The following is a 19502-nucleotide window of genomic DNA, read 5'->3' as shown; positions in this document are numbered from 1 at the left end:
AGAGTGGTTTGTGGGCTTCATTTGTTGAATAGCATGGTTTTAAGATACCGAAAGAAAAAAGAAATTATACTTTGTTCCTTTTTTTTATAAGGGACAAGCCCGCCACAACCTCCCATACTGCTGCAACTCCTGTAAGCCAGAATCTACAGTAGTACTTACTTTGTCCCTTATCCGAAAGTGGCTAGTTTCTGAGATATTCATCTTTTTTGGTTTTGGTCGAAAAATTATGAACCGATTTATTGTATTATCACTTCTCGAGAGGAATACGTCGAATTACAAGTCACCCTGTAATTACCGGCCGAACCTCCTACTTTTTGGGAAGTCGGTTAAAAAGAAGTGTTAAATTTAATTGGTGTTCGATGACAGTCGGTCGTGTCATACAGTGGTATTTGGGTGCCAAGTTGATGGGATTTGACTGACGCTAACATTAGCTAAAAAGTGCCATAATAATTGAGGTAAACACAGTTCTTATATATTATTTAAAATATTATGTCCATCGTTTTCAAATAGAGATTGCTCTATTAGTTTAACAAATGAAAAATAAATACTGAAAGAAACTGGGCAAAGAAAATGTCAATTCCTTTCATTGTTTGATTTGTTAAACATTCTATGTTGAACTCATTATTTCATAACAATTTTATAAGAAGGAAATTGCATTTCTTTCAGTGGACGAGAACTACGTTTACTTACAAAGGCTTTAAGGAAATTCTAGATTCTAGATACAAAGCCTTTCTGAAAGTAACGTTAATTACATAGCATTGTTCATTTTTAACCGACTTCAAAAAAGAGACTCTGAGTTTGACCTGTAAGTTTGTGCGCAATTATCTCGCGTTTAGCTGAACCGATTTTGATGCAGTTTTCAGCATAGTATTTTTAGACTAAGGAGAAGGTTATAGGGATATTACCGGATTAAAAAAATATGGAGGCAAAAAGAAAAGCGAAAGCAGTTCTCATTTAAAAAAAAATCTTTTTATATAGTGCCTTAATTTATGTAAAACAAAAGTTTCGAAAAAACACATTTCACGAGCGGGTTGAAATTTGATGATAGCATTTAAAATATCACAGCACTTTCATGCAAACGAGACATAATTTTATACTATATTAATCAAATAACGTAAGATATTATGACCTGAAATAAACCTAACTTACTAATTAATACAAAATCTAAAACCAGATTAAATTCTAGTATCGCAAGCTCGATTGCAAATTAACTGAAAATATAAATAGACCATTGCGAAACTAAGACAATATATTAAATTATTTGAAATCATATGATTTTACAATATGTACCTAATGAATTTCGTAATAAGGTTGAATATGGATCAATAAGGCGAATCAATCGTTCATTAGCGAAGACTTCAGGCAGCTTTTAGCTTTGCTTTTGTTATTGTTTACGAAGTACGTACAAGAAGCCGTTGCTTGTTTATTATTTGATGAAATTCGGCCCTGGAACTGCTTACAAGAACAAATTGAATAATAATTATTTATTTCTACGTCATCGAGAGTACCTACTGCTAAACATTGGTATTTAGGTAAAATTTCTGCTGTAGATACATAGTAGCTGGAAAATATTGATAAATTAAGGTACGAGTATATGACCTTTCTTGTGATATAGATATTGAGGAAAAGAAGTCATTGGAGAAGACCGTTATTCAGCAGTGGACGTCTTGTATCTGATACGATGTTGATGATTGAAGAAAATTGCTGTAATAACCAGAACCTGAACTTCACAGTCAGATGATCAGAGATTTTGAGTTAAGATGCTCAACAATTTGGAACATCTGAATCTTTTGATCGTCAACGAAATGCCACAGAGTTTTCAATAACAATGACCTTTAGTCATCATCAACACAAGTAGTCAGAAATAAAGTGCAACAAAAAAACATTGCATGAAATCATCATAACCACTTTATTTCTATCTCAATATTCAAGAGGATACAGAAAAGAAGTAATCCACCAAAAATTGTACCCAACGCGACCGAACTCCATAATAATAACTTGTATCGTACCGCAAACCTCACCAATCGACTATTCACATCGAGCCCTTTTCTACGAGCCCCATATCGGGGTATCCGCTATCCCAATGTACGATCATGTAGAAGTGGGTCAAAAGTATCTCCATTATGGACAAAGCACAGGCGTTACGTGGTGGGCGGTTGAGGCGTCTGTGAGGCGCAACAGGCGCCCCGCCTACGCCCGCCGCGCGCAACAGGCGCCGGGCCCGACTTACTTGTTGAATCGACCGACCTACTAACGTGCCAAGACACTCGACACACCAAATTCTCGTACATAAGGAAAAAGGAAAAAAGGCTGCAAAGGTAAAACTTGGTAGGGGCCACTGGCGCCCGACGCGGGACCAACGCAGTCACGGCAGTGCACTGTGACAGTACTATAGAGTTCCTCCACTATATGATCATAACTAAGACCCTGTATAGGTGATGTTACAATCAGAAACCGATTCAATCGGTGTCAGAATTGTCTTTTCGAAATTTCACTTTACCCAACATTTGAAGGTTTAAACATGAGTATTTCTTTATTGACTTTTAAGAATATAAAATGTACACTAGAAGGAACTGCTATTATCAAGCTATAACAATATGAAGCACTTAAGGACTTTATAGCCTACAGAGCCTTAAAGTATTGAGCAACTTCTTGATTGAAAACAATTAGGTAGAAGGAATATGAAATACAAGTCGATGCATACAATTTCTTGAGAAGTTTACAACATCGATGCATAATTGCTTCTTGAGAACTGCAAATAGCAGCACAATAAAGCAACTTCTCGCTAATTGTGTTAAGAGGCTTTGCGTTCTCAAGAACATCATTTCACTCCTCATTATATATTTCTGCATTTCCATAACAAGAGCGTACATAAGTACCAGCCAATAATGGCGTCTACCAACAAGAACGATTCCGACACTTCTAAAAAGACAGTTCTGTACCTTTACAAAGCTAGGAACATCAAAGAGCCGAGCTTTGCACAGAACGTGTGCATTTCAAGAAACATTCCAAGAGCTGCTTATATTCGTATGCTAAGTACCACGACGTACCACAATAATAAGTTTTGCAACTTACAGGCTGTTCCGAAATCACATTCATGTTTTTGGGCTGGTTTGGCAAATTTTGCTTAACTTTGTTGGTTGTTTTATTTCACGAAAGATCTTCGAGCCTAAGCCTTATTCATGAAGACCTCACTTAAATGTTTATTTATTCTCTGTGCGCAAAAACGTACTATTAATTTTCTACATCACCGTCCTGTATATGTGAATGTATGGTGTATGTTTGCACCACATTGCCACAAGCTGGAAGTTCCCCTGAGCCTGTGCCCGCACGATGTCGCAACTATTAATCTGTTGCCTCGAATAGCACCTTGAGTTATTCACGTGCTTCGTGTAGCACTAATTTGCCTCAACATAATATGTAGCGTGCAAACTTGTCCCGCGCCAACACCTCTTATGTGCATTAAGTATTTTGGGAGCTTGTAAAGTCTCTTCATACTTCGCTAAACAAGATATTATGAAGACGTTCTGAACTTGTCGTCTTCATGTTTGTAGACTGTCGATATTGTAGAGAAATACTTTACTGACTTATTAATATTGTGTGTGTCTGTGTTTGTTTATTAATACTGTGTCAATTATTATCGCTTCTGATTACGTCTATGAGTAAATTAAGTTAGTGATGTTCGAACTCACCAAAGGACCAATGTAGAATTGTTCATACTTTAAGTTTCAAAACACAACACAAAGAATTATAACAAATCCGAGAAGTTGTAAGCATTCATAAACCGTTATAGCGCGCTATTAAAAATCCCTCCACCATGTCCTGATCATGAGTCTCGTACTAGCTGCGATTCGATGCAGTCGTGTTGCTGACGCATTAAACTTAATAACACAATTGTTATAGCGCGGCGCAAGCCGTTGCTCGTCATTTTTATCGCCATGAGTGAACAACTTGTGGCGAATGAACTGCTGGCGTTCCTGCAGCAAAAGCTGGACGTGATGGATGAGGTGTCCGCTGTCCAGATTTGCGCATCGAACTTCAGCGAGCCTGACGTCGCTGCTTCCAAGCAGCTCCTGTTCCGGTTGCTGAACAAGAGCGACCAGATGGTGTCCCGTAGGCGTGACGGGACAAAGAAGAGCATACAAGACATCATCACGCTGCTAAAAGAGACCGATCCGGACGACGTGCCTACGTTTGTGGCGAAGGATCTTAACAATTTGGAACTAGCTCCTCCCGTCACCTTCGACCACGTCGACGTTACAAGCCTGTTGAAGGACATCGTCTTTCTGAAGGCAAGTCTGGCGGATGTGCAGCGGAAGTTGGATGCATCCCAGGTTACTGTGGCTGATTTGCGCAGCGAACTCAACGAGTTGCGTAAATCGGCAACGGTAACTGGGTCACCGGCAACGGGTGCATCGAACGTAAACATGCGGCGTGGAGCGTGCCTCGAGGTATCGGGTGCAAGTTTCGCGTCAGCAGTTTTGTCGCCATCGCCGCGGTCACCGCCGAATGCTGAGCCGGCACAGTGCGCGCCTCGTGCGCCCCGCTGCCCCGTTCCCGTCTCTGTGGGGCCTCCCCGCAACGCCGCTCGACCGCTCGACCAGCTGCTTGATTCTGCAGCCTCGACGAAACATCAAGGTGTTCGTCGAGAATATGCCAGCGTCGCCGGTAGCTCAGTTGGTGCTACAAGGAAGCCTATTTTGGTCAAGGGGACCGATCAGGCTGATGATGATGGGTTCGTGACGGTGCAAAGGAAGAAGCGCCGTCAGCGAACTAATAAGAATCGCTGTGGCACGGCTCCTGCGGAGTCGAACATCAAAATCCGTGCTGCAAAGCCGAATACCCCGGTGTACATCTCCCGCCTACACTACACCACTAAGGCGGAGGACATTGTGGAGTACGTGCGTCAGAAGCTGAAGTACGCCCCGAGAGTGCAGCTGCTGGAGTCGCGCCATAATGCCAACTTTAAGGCGTTCGTGGTGCGAGTGCCAACGTGTTTCCTGCACCTCGTGTTGGACGAAAACTTCTGGCCACAGGACGTGGTGTTCCGTCGCTTCCGCGGACAAGTGCCACTCGAGCGCACAGTGACGTAGTGCATAGGAAGTGATACTAACATAGTTTTAAGTTTTATTTACTAACGAGTTTTTGTATATGACGTATATATGTTAGTTTAAGGTATATATCTATGGGCCATAGTTGCCTGATTATAAAGGTATAAATAAATAAATAAATAAATAAGAAAAGATGTACTTACCGACTAACGCCAAAATGACAGTGAGTAGCGGTGCCGCCGGGAAAGACACCGTCACGTTGAACTCAAGCATCTGGAGTAAGTCCACTAAAACAAAACCAAACATTAACATTATCATACAAAATCAAACTCAATTTAGTTAGTTACAAGATCTAATGTCAATCTTCTTTCAGTATAAAGTAAAAAAGGGTGATGTTAGGTTGTAATTGGATCAGTGTGGGCAATCCAATTACCTGGGACAGTCCATACGAATGTAAGCAGTCGCAAACGTAATATTTGCAGTCCCGGTGGCACTGCAGATGCATTTTCCACCCTAAGACCAAGTTCTATCTCATCCTACGTACCTAAGTATGGTCTTTTAGGAAATAAACACATAATTATATAAGTTTGTATGTATGTAGGGATTGTAGGGGTACCTAATGCTATTTGGAACTGCACTATCAAATACTCCAAAACTATAATCCTAGTCTTTGTTCCAATGGACGCCGTCTCCTCCTTTTGCGAAGCAGTCATGCTAGCTAAGGAGGAGGCGGAGCGCGTGAGGGAACGATCCTCCTCACGTCCTAGCCGCCGCAGTAGACGCTCCGGGCGTCGGGGATCGCGTGACGATCTCCGGCCACCGTAAGTGCGGGTCTGCGGACGGCGACCAAGGGTAGCTCGCCGCCCGACCAGAACCAGACCCGTGCGTGCGGCGCGTCGCGTTCCGCGCGCGCCTCAAAGAGCCCGACCACCACAGAAAGAGTCTGACACTCCCTCTCGCCTCACCTAAGGCGGGAGAAGTCATTGGATGATTTTCCCCCTCAAAAAAAAAAAAAAGTCTTTGTTCCAATGAACTAATTTACCATGTTCCGAAGCGAATTTCTAGGAAGTCAATTATCTTCATATTCCACTCAGAACTAATAACTGTTAACAGAATCCTTCACAAGAGGATTACATCATGTTCAATTTTCATGGAAATATATAATGAACAGGGTTTAGTTGATTTTGCGAACTTTGATGTTCAATTTTTATTTTTATAATCTCAATAAGGCGTTTAACGCACTCAATGAAATGCTATTTTAACCAACTTCTGCCAGCGGTTTCACCCACGTACTTGTGGGATAAAAAGTAGCCCTTCAGTCGTTTTGACGTGATTGAATAACAAACATACACATAAACTCACAAACTTTCGGTTTTATAATATTAGTAAGATAGTAAGATGGACACATAGTCTCAATTAGTTTTTCATACTGGGATAAATTTCATGAATCATTGTAACTAAACCTATTCTGCTTTTAGTCTCAAATATAACAGTGATATTTAAATTTAAGTTACCTCATTACATCACAAATGGCTCTCTGGGGATGCCGTCCCCTTCCCGTATCGATATTTTATAAAATAATAACTACTGTTATATATTTTACAGTAAAATTATGAATAAGTGTTATAGTGCACATTTAAAACAAGCATAAGAGAGAGCGGCATGCCATAAGCCGCGCTTAGCGCCCCCTGGAGGCGTGCGCGCGCGACGCCGCCGCACGTTAACGCGATCAAACGGCTGCTATATGAATTTTTCATGTGCCACGAGAAGTAATGGTGTCGCCCGAGACGTCGGATCATTCTTTACGAGCCGACAACGGAAACCTTTAAAAATATACGATTTATCTATTGCTGTATCGTATATGTTGCCTGTAGCCTCCAACCGCAGCCCAGACAGCACTCAGACTTTCGAAAATCGTATTCAAAGGTTAACGGTTGTGAAAAAGTGCACTAAATAGATTAACCGTTTACAAAAAGTGGCGGAAAAATCCACGTAAATAGGATCGGGTTCAAAGTGACGCACCATGTCACGGGTTTGGGGAGAGTAGATCCGTAATAAGATAAAGGTTTTATCGTCTTTTCGTTAGCATAGTTCTCGTGTGCTCTCAGTTTGTCTGAGCTTTGTGGACGGTTGTTTGCTTAAGGTGGGATAATCCCGGTACAGTATCCGTAGCGAGTATGTACGCCTTTGTCCCCTCTGTCATATCTTTTGATGTTGTCTAGCTGAATAAAGGGTTTGATATGACGAATCTAAGGAATTATTCTATGAAAGGTCTCTCTGAGAATATCGCAAAACCAGTAACGACTGCTTGTTATAAAAAGATTATCGTAAGATATTCTCGATTCATAAATCTAGTTTGCGATTGAGATCAAACGTTTTACTTTATACACGATCATTCAGCTTTATTTTTTAAGATAACAATATACTGTGTCTACACAAACAAGAGTATCAGGTGGAAAACAAAATTCGTTGCACACAAGACACTTTTGATATTTTCGATAAAAAAATTGTAAATTGCAACGTCATCGTTCATCATTCATCATGTGAAATTAATTTCGCCGTCGCTTCCCCCGTTCCCGTTTCGTTACGTACTTTCTACGATTTACTGCGCGGATTCATATTACCGTAAAGTATTGGTAGCAAAGGAGGACGACGATATTAAATATTGTGCAATATGCGTTCTCAGAGTTGTATTTCAAATTCCACTTAAGAGATATATTTCGATATTTTAAAATGAACGTTTTCTGATACAGGCAATTAATTTAAGTATATTCTGCAAACGAGTAGAGCAATCTCTTAGCACGGCGGAATGGTGGAGGTCGGGCGGAGATACTTGACGCTCGGAACAATGGAGCGAGCAGGTAATTGGCATTAAACCGTGCTTGAAACGGTTGTTAGTGCAAGCCGGAGCGGCGAAAGGGCGGCGCGGCGCCTCTCCGATACCGCTTGCCCTAATTAGGTAGAAATACGAGAAATAAGAGGAAAAATGATATCGTACCAGAGTTACGTCGACACGAAGCGCCAATTTTTTAACATGAACTTACAAATAATTCTAGGAGCTCAGTCATATTAGAGGAGGTACAGATATGTAAATGTAATATGTTTGTCTGCATCACGTGAAAAATATAAGTAACGTCACTTCAACATTCTGATGTAAAATAAAGTTAGTTGAACGATGAAGCAGACGGGAAATTTCAAAGAAAACAAAATGAACTTTCTGCGGAGCGCGGCCGGGGTGGAGAAAATAAGTCAGATTTTATTGACGTCGGCACATCATTATTATCTGCTTATTTTCGTTTTCGCCCCGATACCTTCTAATACCTTATTGCTATGGAAAATTACGTTCTATTTGAGAGCTAAATAATTGGCCAAATTACATTCCAAATCGGCTTATAAAAGGAAAAATTTGCAAATTAGATACTTAAAGGATTTTCGAACCTACGCTGTGTTGAAAAATATTTTTGGGGCCCTCATGAAACAAATGAACCTACTTAAGTGTTTGGTAGTACTGGGTCGCACCTACTACATAGCACTATTGCAATAATCATTAAAGTGTACAATATAAAATGATACACAGCGCAATACTTTTACATTTTAATATAAGCCATTACATTTTTATCTTTTTTTTTTTTTTTTTTTAATCCAAACAATTATTTCGAAACAAAACATATAGGACGGAACCACATAAAAATAAAAAGATCAAACAAAATCATAAAAGAACAATAATAAAGCAAAGTAAATCAAAACATTTTTATGGAAATAAATAAATAAAAAAAAATCAAGAACACTTCAATGAAACGCTTTCAATTAGTAGTGTTTTCATAGAAATTCTATTTCTGCGATAAGCAGGCTCTTACCTACTTCGCAATACATTTTATTTTCACAATTTTATTATAATAACGTTATAATGATACTCGAAGAGACGAGATACCTACTTTAGACTCTCAATCAAGGCTTATAGAAACAAGAGCTAATTTATGTACCAATTTGTTTAACATTTGGAAACTACTTGTGTTAAATTTGAGCTGAATACAACAAAACATGTGCGTGCTTCCACGTGTAAGGATTCATAAAGTATTATCGCACAGCCTTGAGAAGTAACTACCATTAACTTCGATAACTGAGATTAGATTTTATTTGTTTACTAATTAGCTTGTGTATAATTCGTTTTTATGTTCCCTTTATTCGTTTTTAAATCGATTCAACTGATTTAATTGTTAAAAGTTGGTGATCTACGACTAATTTAGAACACTGCCTAAGGCATGTTTCCTTAGATTTGTTTTGAAATTATTTAGATACTAATTATACCGTAGGTACGTAGTTTATGCAGTTAATTTTATGTACTTCACCATGGTTTGTAAATGACTGTAAAATGTAAGTTGACGACAACAGACGTACCAAAAATAGGAAGGTGCTAGTTCGAGTTCGCGTGCGAATTTCTTAACCACAAGTTGACAAATAAGTCGGATAATCAAACCCTATACTTTAAATAAACAGTCAGGAGACAACTAGAGTAGCTATAGACAACTGGGGTATCATTAAATATAGGCTAAAAACTACATCGTCTTTACGTAATTACCTAGAATTATTCAAGGAAATATATATTACCGCACTGTGAGTGAGATTGCGTCGCAAAGGTAGCAATAGTAAGTTTATCGGCAAAGGAGCAGCAAGCGAAGCAATTTGCTGTGTTAAGCGAAGCACGCGAAGCAAGCGCAGTCGGTGAAGCCGTGCAAACGAGCACGTCTCGAAAACACCAATTGGAAATTACCAGTTGCACTCGACTTTAGTTCCGTACAAATTCTCAATCTACATCCACTTAATGGTCTGATACGTTTTTGATAATGCGTAGACACCACTCAGTATGTCAAATTCGAAAAATAATTAGTTTCATTTCGTTATGCCTAATCGCTGCTTATCACGATGCAAATTCTAACATCGTATTTTTTCAACTTTGTATTTATCAATACTTTTTAAACATATACGTACTTCTGATAGAATTAAGTTTGTACTTAAAAGAAATTAAGAATACCTAAGTAGATCGTGAAACTCTTGAAAGCCTAAAATATAAAAACTAATAAAATGAAAAACCTCTCGCTCTTAAGATATCGTCTTAGAAAATATTTTATGTTTATGCAAAGTAAGATAAACAGCATACGCATTTTTTACGAAAATTGAGCGGAATTATATATTAAACCAAAACAAATTAACCTCAATCTCTTACGAAATACTCTTTCAGAAACGTACACAGCTCCTCTCGGTAACGTTTCCATTTAATTATTAAAACATGCTCGTGATTACGTAGCCCACTATATTTTCATTGCGAACAAAACAATTTTTGTTCATTAAAATCAGACTAAACAACGTTTGTTGTATAATCTTAAAATACGGTTGTTTTTCCTACCATCCATTAGCAGCGGGAAATCTAAGGAAAATGTTTTAAGCTTTCGACAATTGCGAAACATCTAAAATACCTGAAAATTTTCGTATAAAAGATTGTGAAAAAATATCCGCGGACTTGTTCATAGAACACTTAATTATCTTGACGGGAGAGTCGACTTAATTCCGATATTTAATTATGCAAATGTTTAAGCCTTTTTCCCGTAAAGCCCTGATCCCTTAGTATTAATTGAGGTGAGTCAATCAGAAGCAGGAAGACTTGCTGCATTCTGTCTTTTTGATAAGTTCCCTATTGATTAAGAAGTCAATTACAAAAGGGAGATAAGTGTACTGCAGCACCAAAGTTTAGTTTTAAGCGGTTGAAATTTGATTCGTTATCGGTTTTCCATATCACATATCTATACTAATACTAATATTATAAAGCTGAAGAGTTTGTTTGTTTGTTTGTTTGTTTGAACGCGCTAATCTCAGGAACTACTGGTCCGATTTGAATAATTCTTTTTGTGTTGGATAGCGCATTTACCGAGGAAGGTTATAGGCTATAAATCATCACGCTATGATCAATAGGAACCGAGCAGAGCGGGTGAAACCGCGCGGAAGTAGCTAGTATCATATAAAATAGTTTAAATATGTGAGTGGGTACAATTTCTTAGAACTAAGTAATAATGTGACGTTTTTACAATAAAATCAACATTTATTTATACCTAACACAGTAAAACAATCAAATTCTAATAATATCCAACTTCATTATTCGATAATCGACAATTAAATTAGATGTGGCCAACACTAGTCGATCTCACAGAGGAATAGTGACGTTAATTCGTATAGATACCTATGCAAAATGTATCGATAATTGGATGGTCATTATATTAATACATTTAGACAGTACCGCATTAATGGCATTAGTGTCGAATTTAATAATCAATCCTTTTTAGGTTATATATCATAACATAATAATAATGATAAACAGTTGTTCTGCTATTAAACCGCTGTTATAATGGATAATCTGATTTGCTAAAATGTGGTCAAACGTTTTGTGGTATCATTTCATGTGCTAATAGATAATTTGGTTATAACTTTACTTTGGAGTGTTTTTTTATGGAATAGCGGGCAAACGAACAGGCGGGTCACCTGATGGTAAGCGATCAGCGCCGCCCATGGGGACCACCCGCAACACCAGAGGAGAAACAGGTGCACTGCCAGTCTTTTAAAAAGGAATACGCTATTTTCTTGAAGGTTTGAATGTTGTATCGGTTCGGAAATACCACCGCCGACGAAGCAGAAAGTGAAAAAAGGACTACTTTTGTGGGATTACGCTCATTATTACAATATTTTGGACAACTATTTTCTCCCGCAAATCAAGTACATAGGTGCTTATTGCTATAAAGTTTATCTAAAAGACAGTTAACTTACTACATAGGATTCTATAACTGTTTTATACATTCTGCTCGCATTACCAATAACATATACTAAATTAATTATTATGTTATCGGCCTACTCACGTAATGTTTTGACGTGGAAATCGACTATACCTAATGCGCTCTAACAAGGTGCGGCTGACAGATGCCAGTATGACGTTGACGTCTCTCTTTAGGGATGGACATTAGAAAAATCTTTTTTTATCGCTATCGATACTCGCAGCATACATTTAATTCTCTTGAATTTTTTTATTAAATGTGTGTGTTATTTTGTTTTGCAGTCTAACTACGTGTATATACTTGTCAAAATAAATATTTTATGACCGAGCCCTGAGGTGTTTCAGAGTTACAGTTTTACAGAACCGTGAAGAAAAAAAGGATATATTAGTTTGTATATGTTGGAATAGTACCACCACGCATTATCAATGGCGCCGGAAATGTCTAGAAAAATGCCTACTACATATTTCTGCTCAGATAATGTCACTGTGGTTTGGGCAGAGAGAGCCGCGTCTACAGTGGATTTACCCACATAATTAAAGGTTTTTTAAGAATGATAATTGAACGACGCACGATTTTCGTTTTTTATTCTAAAAAAACATCGACTACCTATCCATCGTAGCCGTACATCCCATCACTAAACACGACTATGGCTTTACGTTATACGCATAACACTTTAATTTATTTTTCATTTCATTAGATTTTAATTGAATACTAGAACATTCCGGTTGGTTTTAATTTAATTAACTACGCATCCGAATGATTTAACATAATACGAATGTGATACCGCTAAAATATTAAGGCATAATTTTTAAATCGCAGCAACTTTCAAGAGTGATACGAAACGTTACTGAATCTGTCAGCCGCACCTTGTTAGAGCGCATTAGGTATAGTTTCAAGCCATGCTAGAGGTTGAGGAGGTCGAATAAGGTAACACAACAACCTCTAGCATGGCTTGAAACTAGTCGAGTTCCTCGTCAAAACATTACGTGAGTAAGCCGATAACATAATAATTAACATATACAGATAACAATGAAGTGGGAAGAAATGAATGCAATAACTTATATATTTTAACGGTTACGTCCTGTATCTTCCACTCCAAAGGCTTTAAGGGTAATCAAATGTAAACAATCTAGACGTATTATTGCGCTGTTCCAATCTACTGAACGGAATAAACTGAAAATACGAAATAAAACTACGAGAAATTGATAAAATGATGAGAACAATAGTAACTGCAATAGAAAAACGGGAGTTATCGAATCTTCAATATTTAGGATATTGTTACCCACAGCTACATAGCTTTGTATCAGTGGAAACGGTCACATAGCTTTACAGCTTAGCTATTATATCTTCGTAGTATAGCTACATAGCATCTCTGGTGGAAAAGCCGTAATCCTGCATTCCATTGCACGCCTACATACTATGCATGTACGTCGGTATTATGTACCTACGTACATAGGTACGTGGTTACGTTTAACATCCGACCTCTGTTTGTCAGTAATACGTATTCCATAATATCTGCTCATTACGCGTGCTATCAAATCAATATTCAGGTATGAATTTCGATATAGAAATAAATTGAGCACTATTATGTATGTGTTAGGGCTTTTTATCGCTTGTTTTATAATTATGACTAGCTTTCCGCCCGCGGCTTCGCCCACGTGTAATTCGGTTATATATAGCGTTTTTTAATGATCTCGACAGGGCTTTTTCTTCCACCTTCCGGTAGAGTATACTTTCAAGTTGGTCCCGTTGTTACCTAGTCAGGATCTGATGATGGTATTCCAGGGAAATCAAGGGCAAACCTCAAATTTACAGGCAATTACGTTTTTGACAATTTCATAGATCTGTTTAAGTATTTGCATCTGATAGTCATCATCCCATGTGAATGAGCTGATGATGGAAGGTACAACTCCTCAACGGTTAGGAGTTGAAAGAAAATTCTTACGAAGGTATACGTACATGTGAGGCTATTAGGTTGACCTGATAATAAAAAGTAAATCTCATTAACGTTAAGAATTTAGGTGAAAATGGATGCGGACGTCTCTTCACTTGTTTCCTTTTAGCTGTTTGTATGGGTAGTGTTAACACAAAATAGGGATTTAAAGGCGTGATGTTATTAATGTTATGCATGTATGTACATAATTATGTATGTTATTATGTATGTTAAAGAGACGACTGAAAGTTGTCATACAAAGTCTTTTTTTTTAAGGATGGGAAATCATCAAATGACCTCTCCCGCTCTGGGTGGAACGGAAGGGAGTGTCAGACTTTTACAGACTAAACCCACCCCTCGTTCCTTCAGTTGCCCTTTGCGTTCCGGGGCCACGGTATCTCGTTAGAACTTTCCCGCAGCCCCGGCTCAGTTTATCCCGTTTCCCCCCCTTGGGGGTTGACATTTCAAAAATCCCTTCTTAGTGCTCACTTATGTTACTAAAGGAACCTCTGTTCAAAATCTCAGACTCCTATACCGAGCGGTTTCGGCTGTGCGTTAATAAATCAGTCACCCAATCGCACCCCCTAAATCACGATTGGAGGGTAGTTTGAAAAAACTTATAATGTCAAACATATTTACTTGCCTATGTACGTGTTCATGCCAAGTTTCAAGTTTATAAACCCAAGGAATAAGATTTTTCATAGAAACGTTTTTACCCCTTTTCCCCCCTTGGGGGTTGAATTTCCAAAAATCCTTTCTTAGTGCTCCCCTACATATCCCAAGGAACCTACATTCCAAATTTCAGCTGTCTACGACCAGTAGTTTCGACTGTGCGTTGTCTGTCAGTCAGTCAGTCACTCAGTAACGGAAGAGTTTTATATATATAGATTACTAGACGTGATATGTTGAGTTTAACATGTTTTCCATTTAATTAAAATAAGATTACTTATAAAGTTGCCGTTTGAATATTTCTACGAATAAGTTGAAAATATGGTACGCTTTAGTCTCTCAATATTTTCACAAAAGCATCGAAAACAAGTAATCCAAAGGATAACAAAACTAAACCTATTCCACGAACAGGTATCAAACACAAGAGTATCAGAATCAAAAGCGTAGATATTTCAAAAACATTTTCCAATATGGTAACCTCACAGGGCTTCTAACAGAGGATAGAAATACGTTTGTGTCGGTGCACAAGGTGTAATCCTCTAAGACTCGGAGCGTCCGCACGCCCATACGTACCGGATCGCACACAACGGAATCACGACCTAAAAATATCTTTTTATTCATCCGATAAGCAGCTTGAAGTGTGGTCCACACAGTTTGTGTTGTGTTAAAACCTTCTTTGTTACAACTTAAAACTCTTTTGTATATTTGTGGTTAGTGCGTGGAAAATGTATGCGAGATGTGCCAAATCGATTGTATTGAAATGCGAGTAGAATCGAAGCATTGATTATTATAAAGAAGTAGTTAGAAATTTACTTTATAAACAGGTATCTTTATAATACACGTATATAAACGTTATTAGTATAGGTGAATAGCTAACACTCGGCATATAAATAACAGAACTATTATAAAGCATATCGCACAACCTGTGCACTTTTATTTTTTTCATTCAAGTCAAACCCTGTCTGTAGTAGTAGTAGTTAGTAGTTTCAGCGTGAATGACGGACAAACATTAAAACAAACAAACTTTCACATTTATAATCCTAGTGTGATATGTTATCAACACGTAAGTAATACCTTATGAAATGAGCTACAGTTAAGAATCAAAATCAAAAAGAAACCACATTTTAACTTCAAAGCAGCACAAAATCTTAACAAAGATAATAAAATATGGTACATTTTCAAAAAATATTAAAATAGGATCGTGGAAGCGTACCGCAGGTACAACTCTAGTCGCCAGAACGCGGGGATGAGTCGTCATAGAGACCAACTGGATCCCATTGAACAGATTTACCCTTATCTGATATTGCGAGTTGAATAGTTTATTCTACAAACTCGTACTAAGAGCTCCTTTAGATACAAATCTTATTTTACTCTTGGGGTTCTATACAAAAATGATAAAAGGTGTCCCTTATAGGTGGAACGCGGATACCTTTGTCGATGTCTAAATGCGTTTCCTAGATCCGAAAATTATTACGTTAACGTTCTATTTTGGCCAAAGATCATGGAACCAAGGCTGGAAATCATTCACAGTCTGGATTTTGGTGGTGTTTATTATTTTCTGGTGTTTGTATACATACATACATAATCTCTAGCCTGTCTCCCATGGGAGTAGGCAAACACAATGGAACGCCAATTGCTACGAATTTTAGATACCTTTTTCGCTTCAACAGTCATCAGTCTTGTATACTCATTCAAGAATCATAACGTTTATTTCTTACAGTAAAAAATATAATGCTCCCAATATTTACTACCAGCATTAGTTGTACATATACATTAATAAGAAATCATCGTACCATGATTCCCGGATATCACTAATGAACATCACATATCACTGCTGTACCTAATTAATTCTCCGAAGTCATTTGCAATACAATTACTCCCACAAAAGCCCGTCTATTTACTAAATAAAATAAATAAAAGCAGCATCGGAAATCTTCTGCGAATTTAATAACAAACAAAGGCGACGGTGGGAGAAAATTACGATTTTTCATTTCCGAGGAAAGCAGATTTAAAAAAGATTTTAAAACAATCATCGTATTGAAACACTACGCAAGTGGCGGCGCGAAGAATACAGAAAGAAACAAATTATCTATCTAGCTAATTGTCGACAGATCAAAGTGGAGGACGGGGGGATTGGCTAGGTAAATCCGAGTCGGTATTTTTTTACACAGGAGGGGTGGGTCGCGGCCGCGGGCGCTATTCGCAATTATTGTTATTACAAAGAGTTTGTCTGAGCCGGCTCACGGCTCCACAATTTTTCACTGAATTCATCTTCGCAACATCTAATTGCAGCGTAGATTTACTTTGTGAATTAAAGACGACATCGACATCTGTACGTTACGTACTCTGCATTCATTAGTACGAGAAATATGTGATACCCTACTACGGCTACTCATTTCCTAGCTCTGTAAAACCGCCGTAGTATGAATCTCGTGTTTGCTCAAAGGAAAAACAAAATAAAACAAATGTTATTAATTAAAGCTTACCGATGAACACGAAGATCTGATGGTGAGCGTACCGAAGCAGCATGGATATGGACACCGTCTGCAAAAAGAAGGAATGTTCAGAAACATCGCTATACACAGTCAAACGAATCTTTCTCTTTGAGATGTTTTTTCAAGAAGTTATGAAAAAACATTCATACTTTATCCAAACAGAATATTAAATGAAAACCGTATTTGGTTAAATTACTGTATATTCTAATTCTGGAATGGAGCATGTTTTCTTGAATAACTTTGTAGAACTTTATCACTTGAAGTCGACTCCCCAATATGTAAGCCTTGCTGTTAAGTGAAAGAGCAGTCCATAAATGTTCGCAGAGGTCCAACAAAGTATCGTGTCCGAGCCACAAACTGTACGTTGTTAATAAAATGTAACATAAAATTGAAAATTCCTTTAGCTTTCAATCGTATACAATGTTACTGCATAAGGGTACATTTAGGAGGGCCAAACCCACTGTTACTTAAATGGATTCAATCTGCACTAAGCGTTTCGTTAATGAAATTCAATCGCGGCGAAGCGGTGCGGGGAGCAAATGATGTGGCGAAAAGATTGATAGCGGCCTCAGGGACGGGACCAACTACCTTTAGGTACGTAGGTACTACTCGTGCTGCTAGTTCGGTCAGATCACATACTCCGCCAATTACTTGATCACATCGTGAAAACGGTTACCAATTCTGATTACAGTTCCATGATACACACCACTTGTCATATTTCTAAGCCCTCATGTTTAGTCGTAAAATCTGTCCAACCACTCCAAAAACCTCTGCCCAGATAGGATTCGGTTTTAATTTAATTTTTATAAGGGAAAAGTTAGTACCGGGCGAGTACCGAACTATTTTCGTCCGGACGGTGCAGTGTGACGGCGCGCTGGACCGTGCTGTTGCCACAACGCAATGGGCCGGACGTAATCCTCCCACCGAGCTGTTAGTTTTTACGGGCGCCGTAAAGTAAAGAGCGGCTCACATCGATCGTCTACCACAGTTAATATTAAAAGGCATAGTGGTTAATGCTCCGGCTTCTGCTTTTATTATAGGTCCCAACAGTGATCGATCAAACGCGAGTTCCGACAAATGCTTCATTGTTCCTGCTCCGAAGTTCGGCTATGGAATTGTACGTTTCGGATTTACCTTGGCGAAGCTTTAGTAACGCTACAACTTTAGCGTGTACCATTTGGAGGGTGTGTACCGTACGCTAGGTATTCCATAGTTCCGATGCCTACAATAATAATATTGGAGTAACTTTCGGTCGTGAGCATAATTTCTCTGATTAGTTACGTGAAGTTAATTAGGAGTCAAATGTTCTCGATTTTCATTCGTATTGTCTTCTGACTTAGTAACTAGGTAGTGGCATCAACATCAAACAAATAACTATTTGTTACACCGACATTATCAATCAGGTCGCATAATTGCACTGTTTTTTTTTAACACAAATCTGTATGAAACTGCAGCTAACCTTAACCACAGCTCCACCAGACTGGGCTCGCTGTCATTGCAGCGGTAAGTCCCCTCTTTGAGGAGTGGCTAGAGAGGCGCCACGGCGTCCTCACCTACCGCCTGACGCAGGTGCTTACCGGACATGGAAGCTTCGGTAGGTTCCTGTTTCTGATTGGGCGGGAGGAAACGCCCGGGTGTCATCACTGCGAAGACCGCCCGGAGGACACGGTGGAACATACGCTTGCGGTCTGCCCTGCGTGGGCTGAGCACCGCCGTGCCCTCAGGGATGTGGTCGGCGACGGCACCCTCTCGCGTCCGGCACTGATACAAGCCATGGTGCGGAGCGAGGGGGACTGGGATGCCGTCTCCTCCTTCTGCGAAGCAGTCATGCTAGCTAAGGAGGAGGCGGGGCGCGTGAGAGAACGAACCTCTTCACGCCCCAGCCGTCGCGAGAGACACTCCGGGCGTCGGGGATCGCGCGACGATCTCCGGCCACCGTAAGTGCGGGTCTGCGGACGACGAGCAAGGGTAGCTCGCCGCCCGACCAGAACCAGACCCGTGCGTGCGGCGCGTCGCGTTTTGCGCGCGCCTCAAAGAGCCATCAGACCACCACAGATGGGGCCCAGTAGGGCTGATGCCTAATCCGGAGCTGCGGACAACCTAGCGGGTTTACCGGGGCTCCGGCTCGACGGGCAGGAGTAGGAACGGGGTGGTTTTTAGTCAGTAAGAGTCTGACACTCCCTCTCGCCTCGCTCAAGGCGGGAGAAGTCATTGGATGATTTTCCACCCTAAAAAAAAAAAAAAAAAAAAAAGCTCCACCAGACAAACTACATTATTTGGAATCAATTAATCAAACTAACGCCACAGGTGACCGTATGAGTATTCCTCTTCAACTTATTTGCTTCGAACCCATGTCCATCCGAATTTAGGCAACACAGCAATAGTAAATCAAGTTAAGAAAACTTTTCACCGTCCAGATACGCATGGTCCTGACTGACATTAATACATATCTCGAATGCAACGTTCCCAATCCACTTTGAGCTTTGACAATGCATACTATGTAACTAGATATATGTGTATGTATATGTTAGGCAAT

General features: G+C 39.3%; 1 protein-coding gene across 3 annotated transcripts in view; it reads right to left on the bottom strand.

Annotated features, from left to right (window-relative positions):
* LOC118265916 (membralin) overlaps positions 1–19502 on the bottom strand; it is a 97815-nt gene that overhangs the window by 63047 nt on the left and 15266 nt on the right. For all 3 annotated transcript variants that reach the window (XM_035579198.2, XM_050694720.1, XM_035579199.2), the window contains exons 7-8: positions 16958–17015; positions 5255–5338 (exon numbers count right to left, since the gene is read on the bottom strand). In XM_035579198.2, the coding sequence (XP_035435091.2) occupies positions 5255–5338; positions 16958–17015 (142 nt within the window). The remainder of the gene's footprint in view (positions 1–5254; positions 5339–16957; positions 17016–19502) is intronic.

Source organism: Spodoptera frugiperda, chromosome 7 (genome assembly GCF_023101765.2).
Source record: "Spodoptera frugiperda isolate SF20-4 chromosome 7, AGI-APGP_CSIRO_Sfru_2.0, whole genome shotgun sequence".
NCBI classification, from domain to species: Eukaryota; Metazoa; Arthropoda; class Insecta; order Lepidoptera; family Noctuidae; genus Spodoptera; species Spodoptera frugiperda.
The sequence above is the reverse complement of the archived record's forward strand: the minus strand, read 5'-3'. Positions and strand labels throughout refer to the sequence as shown.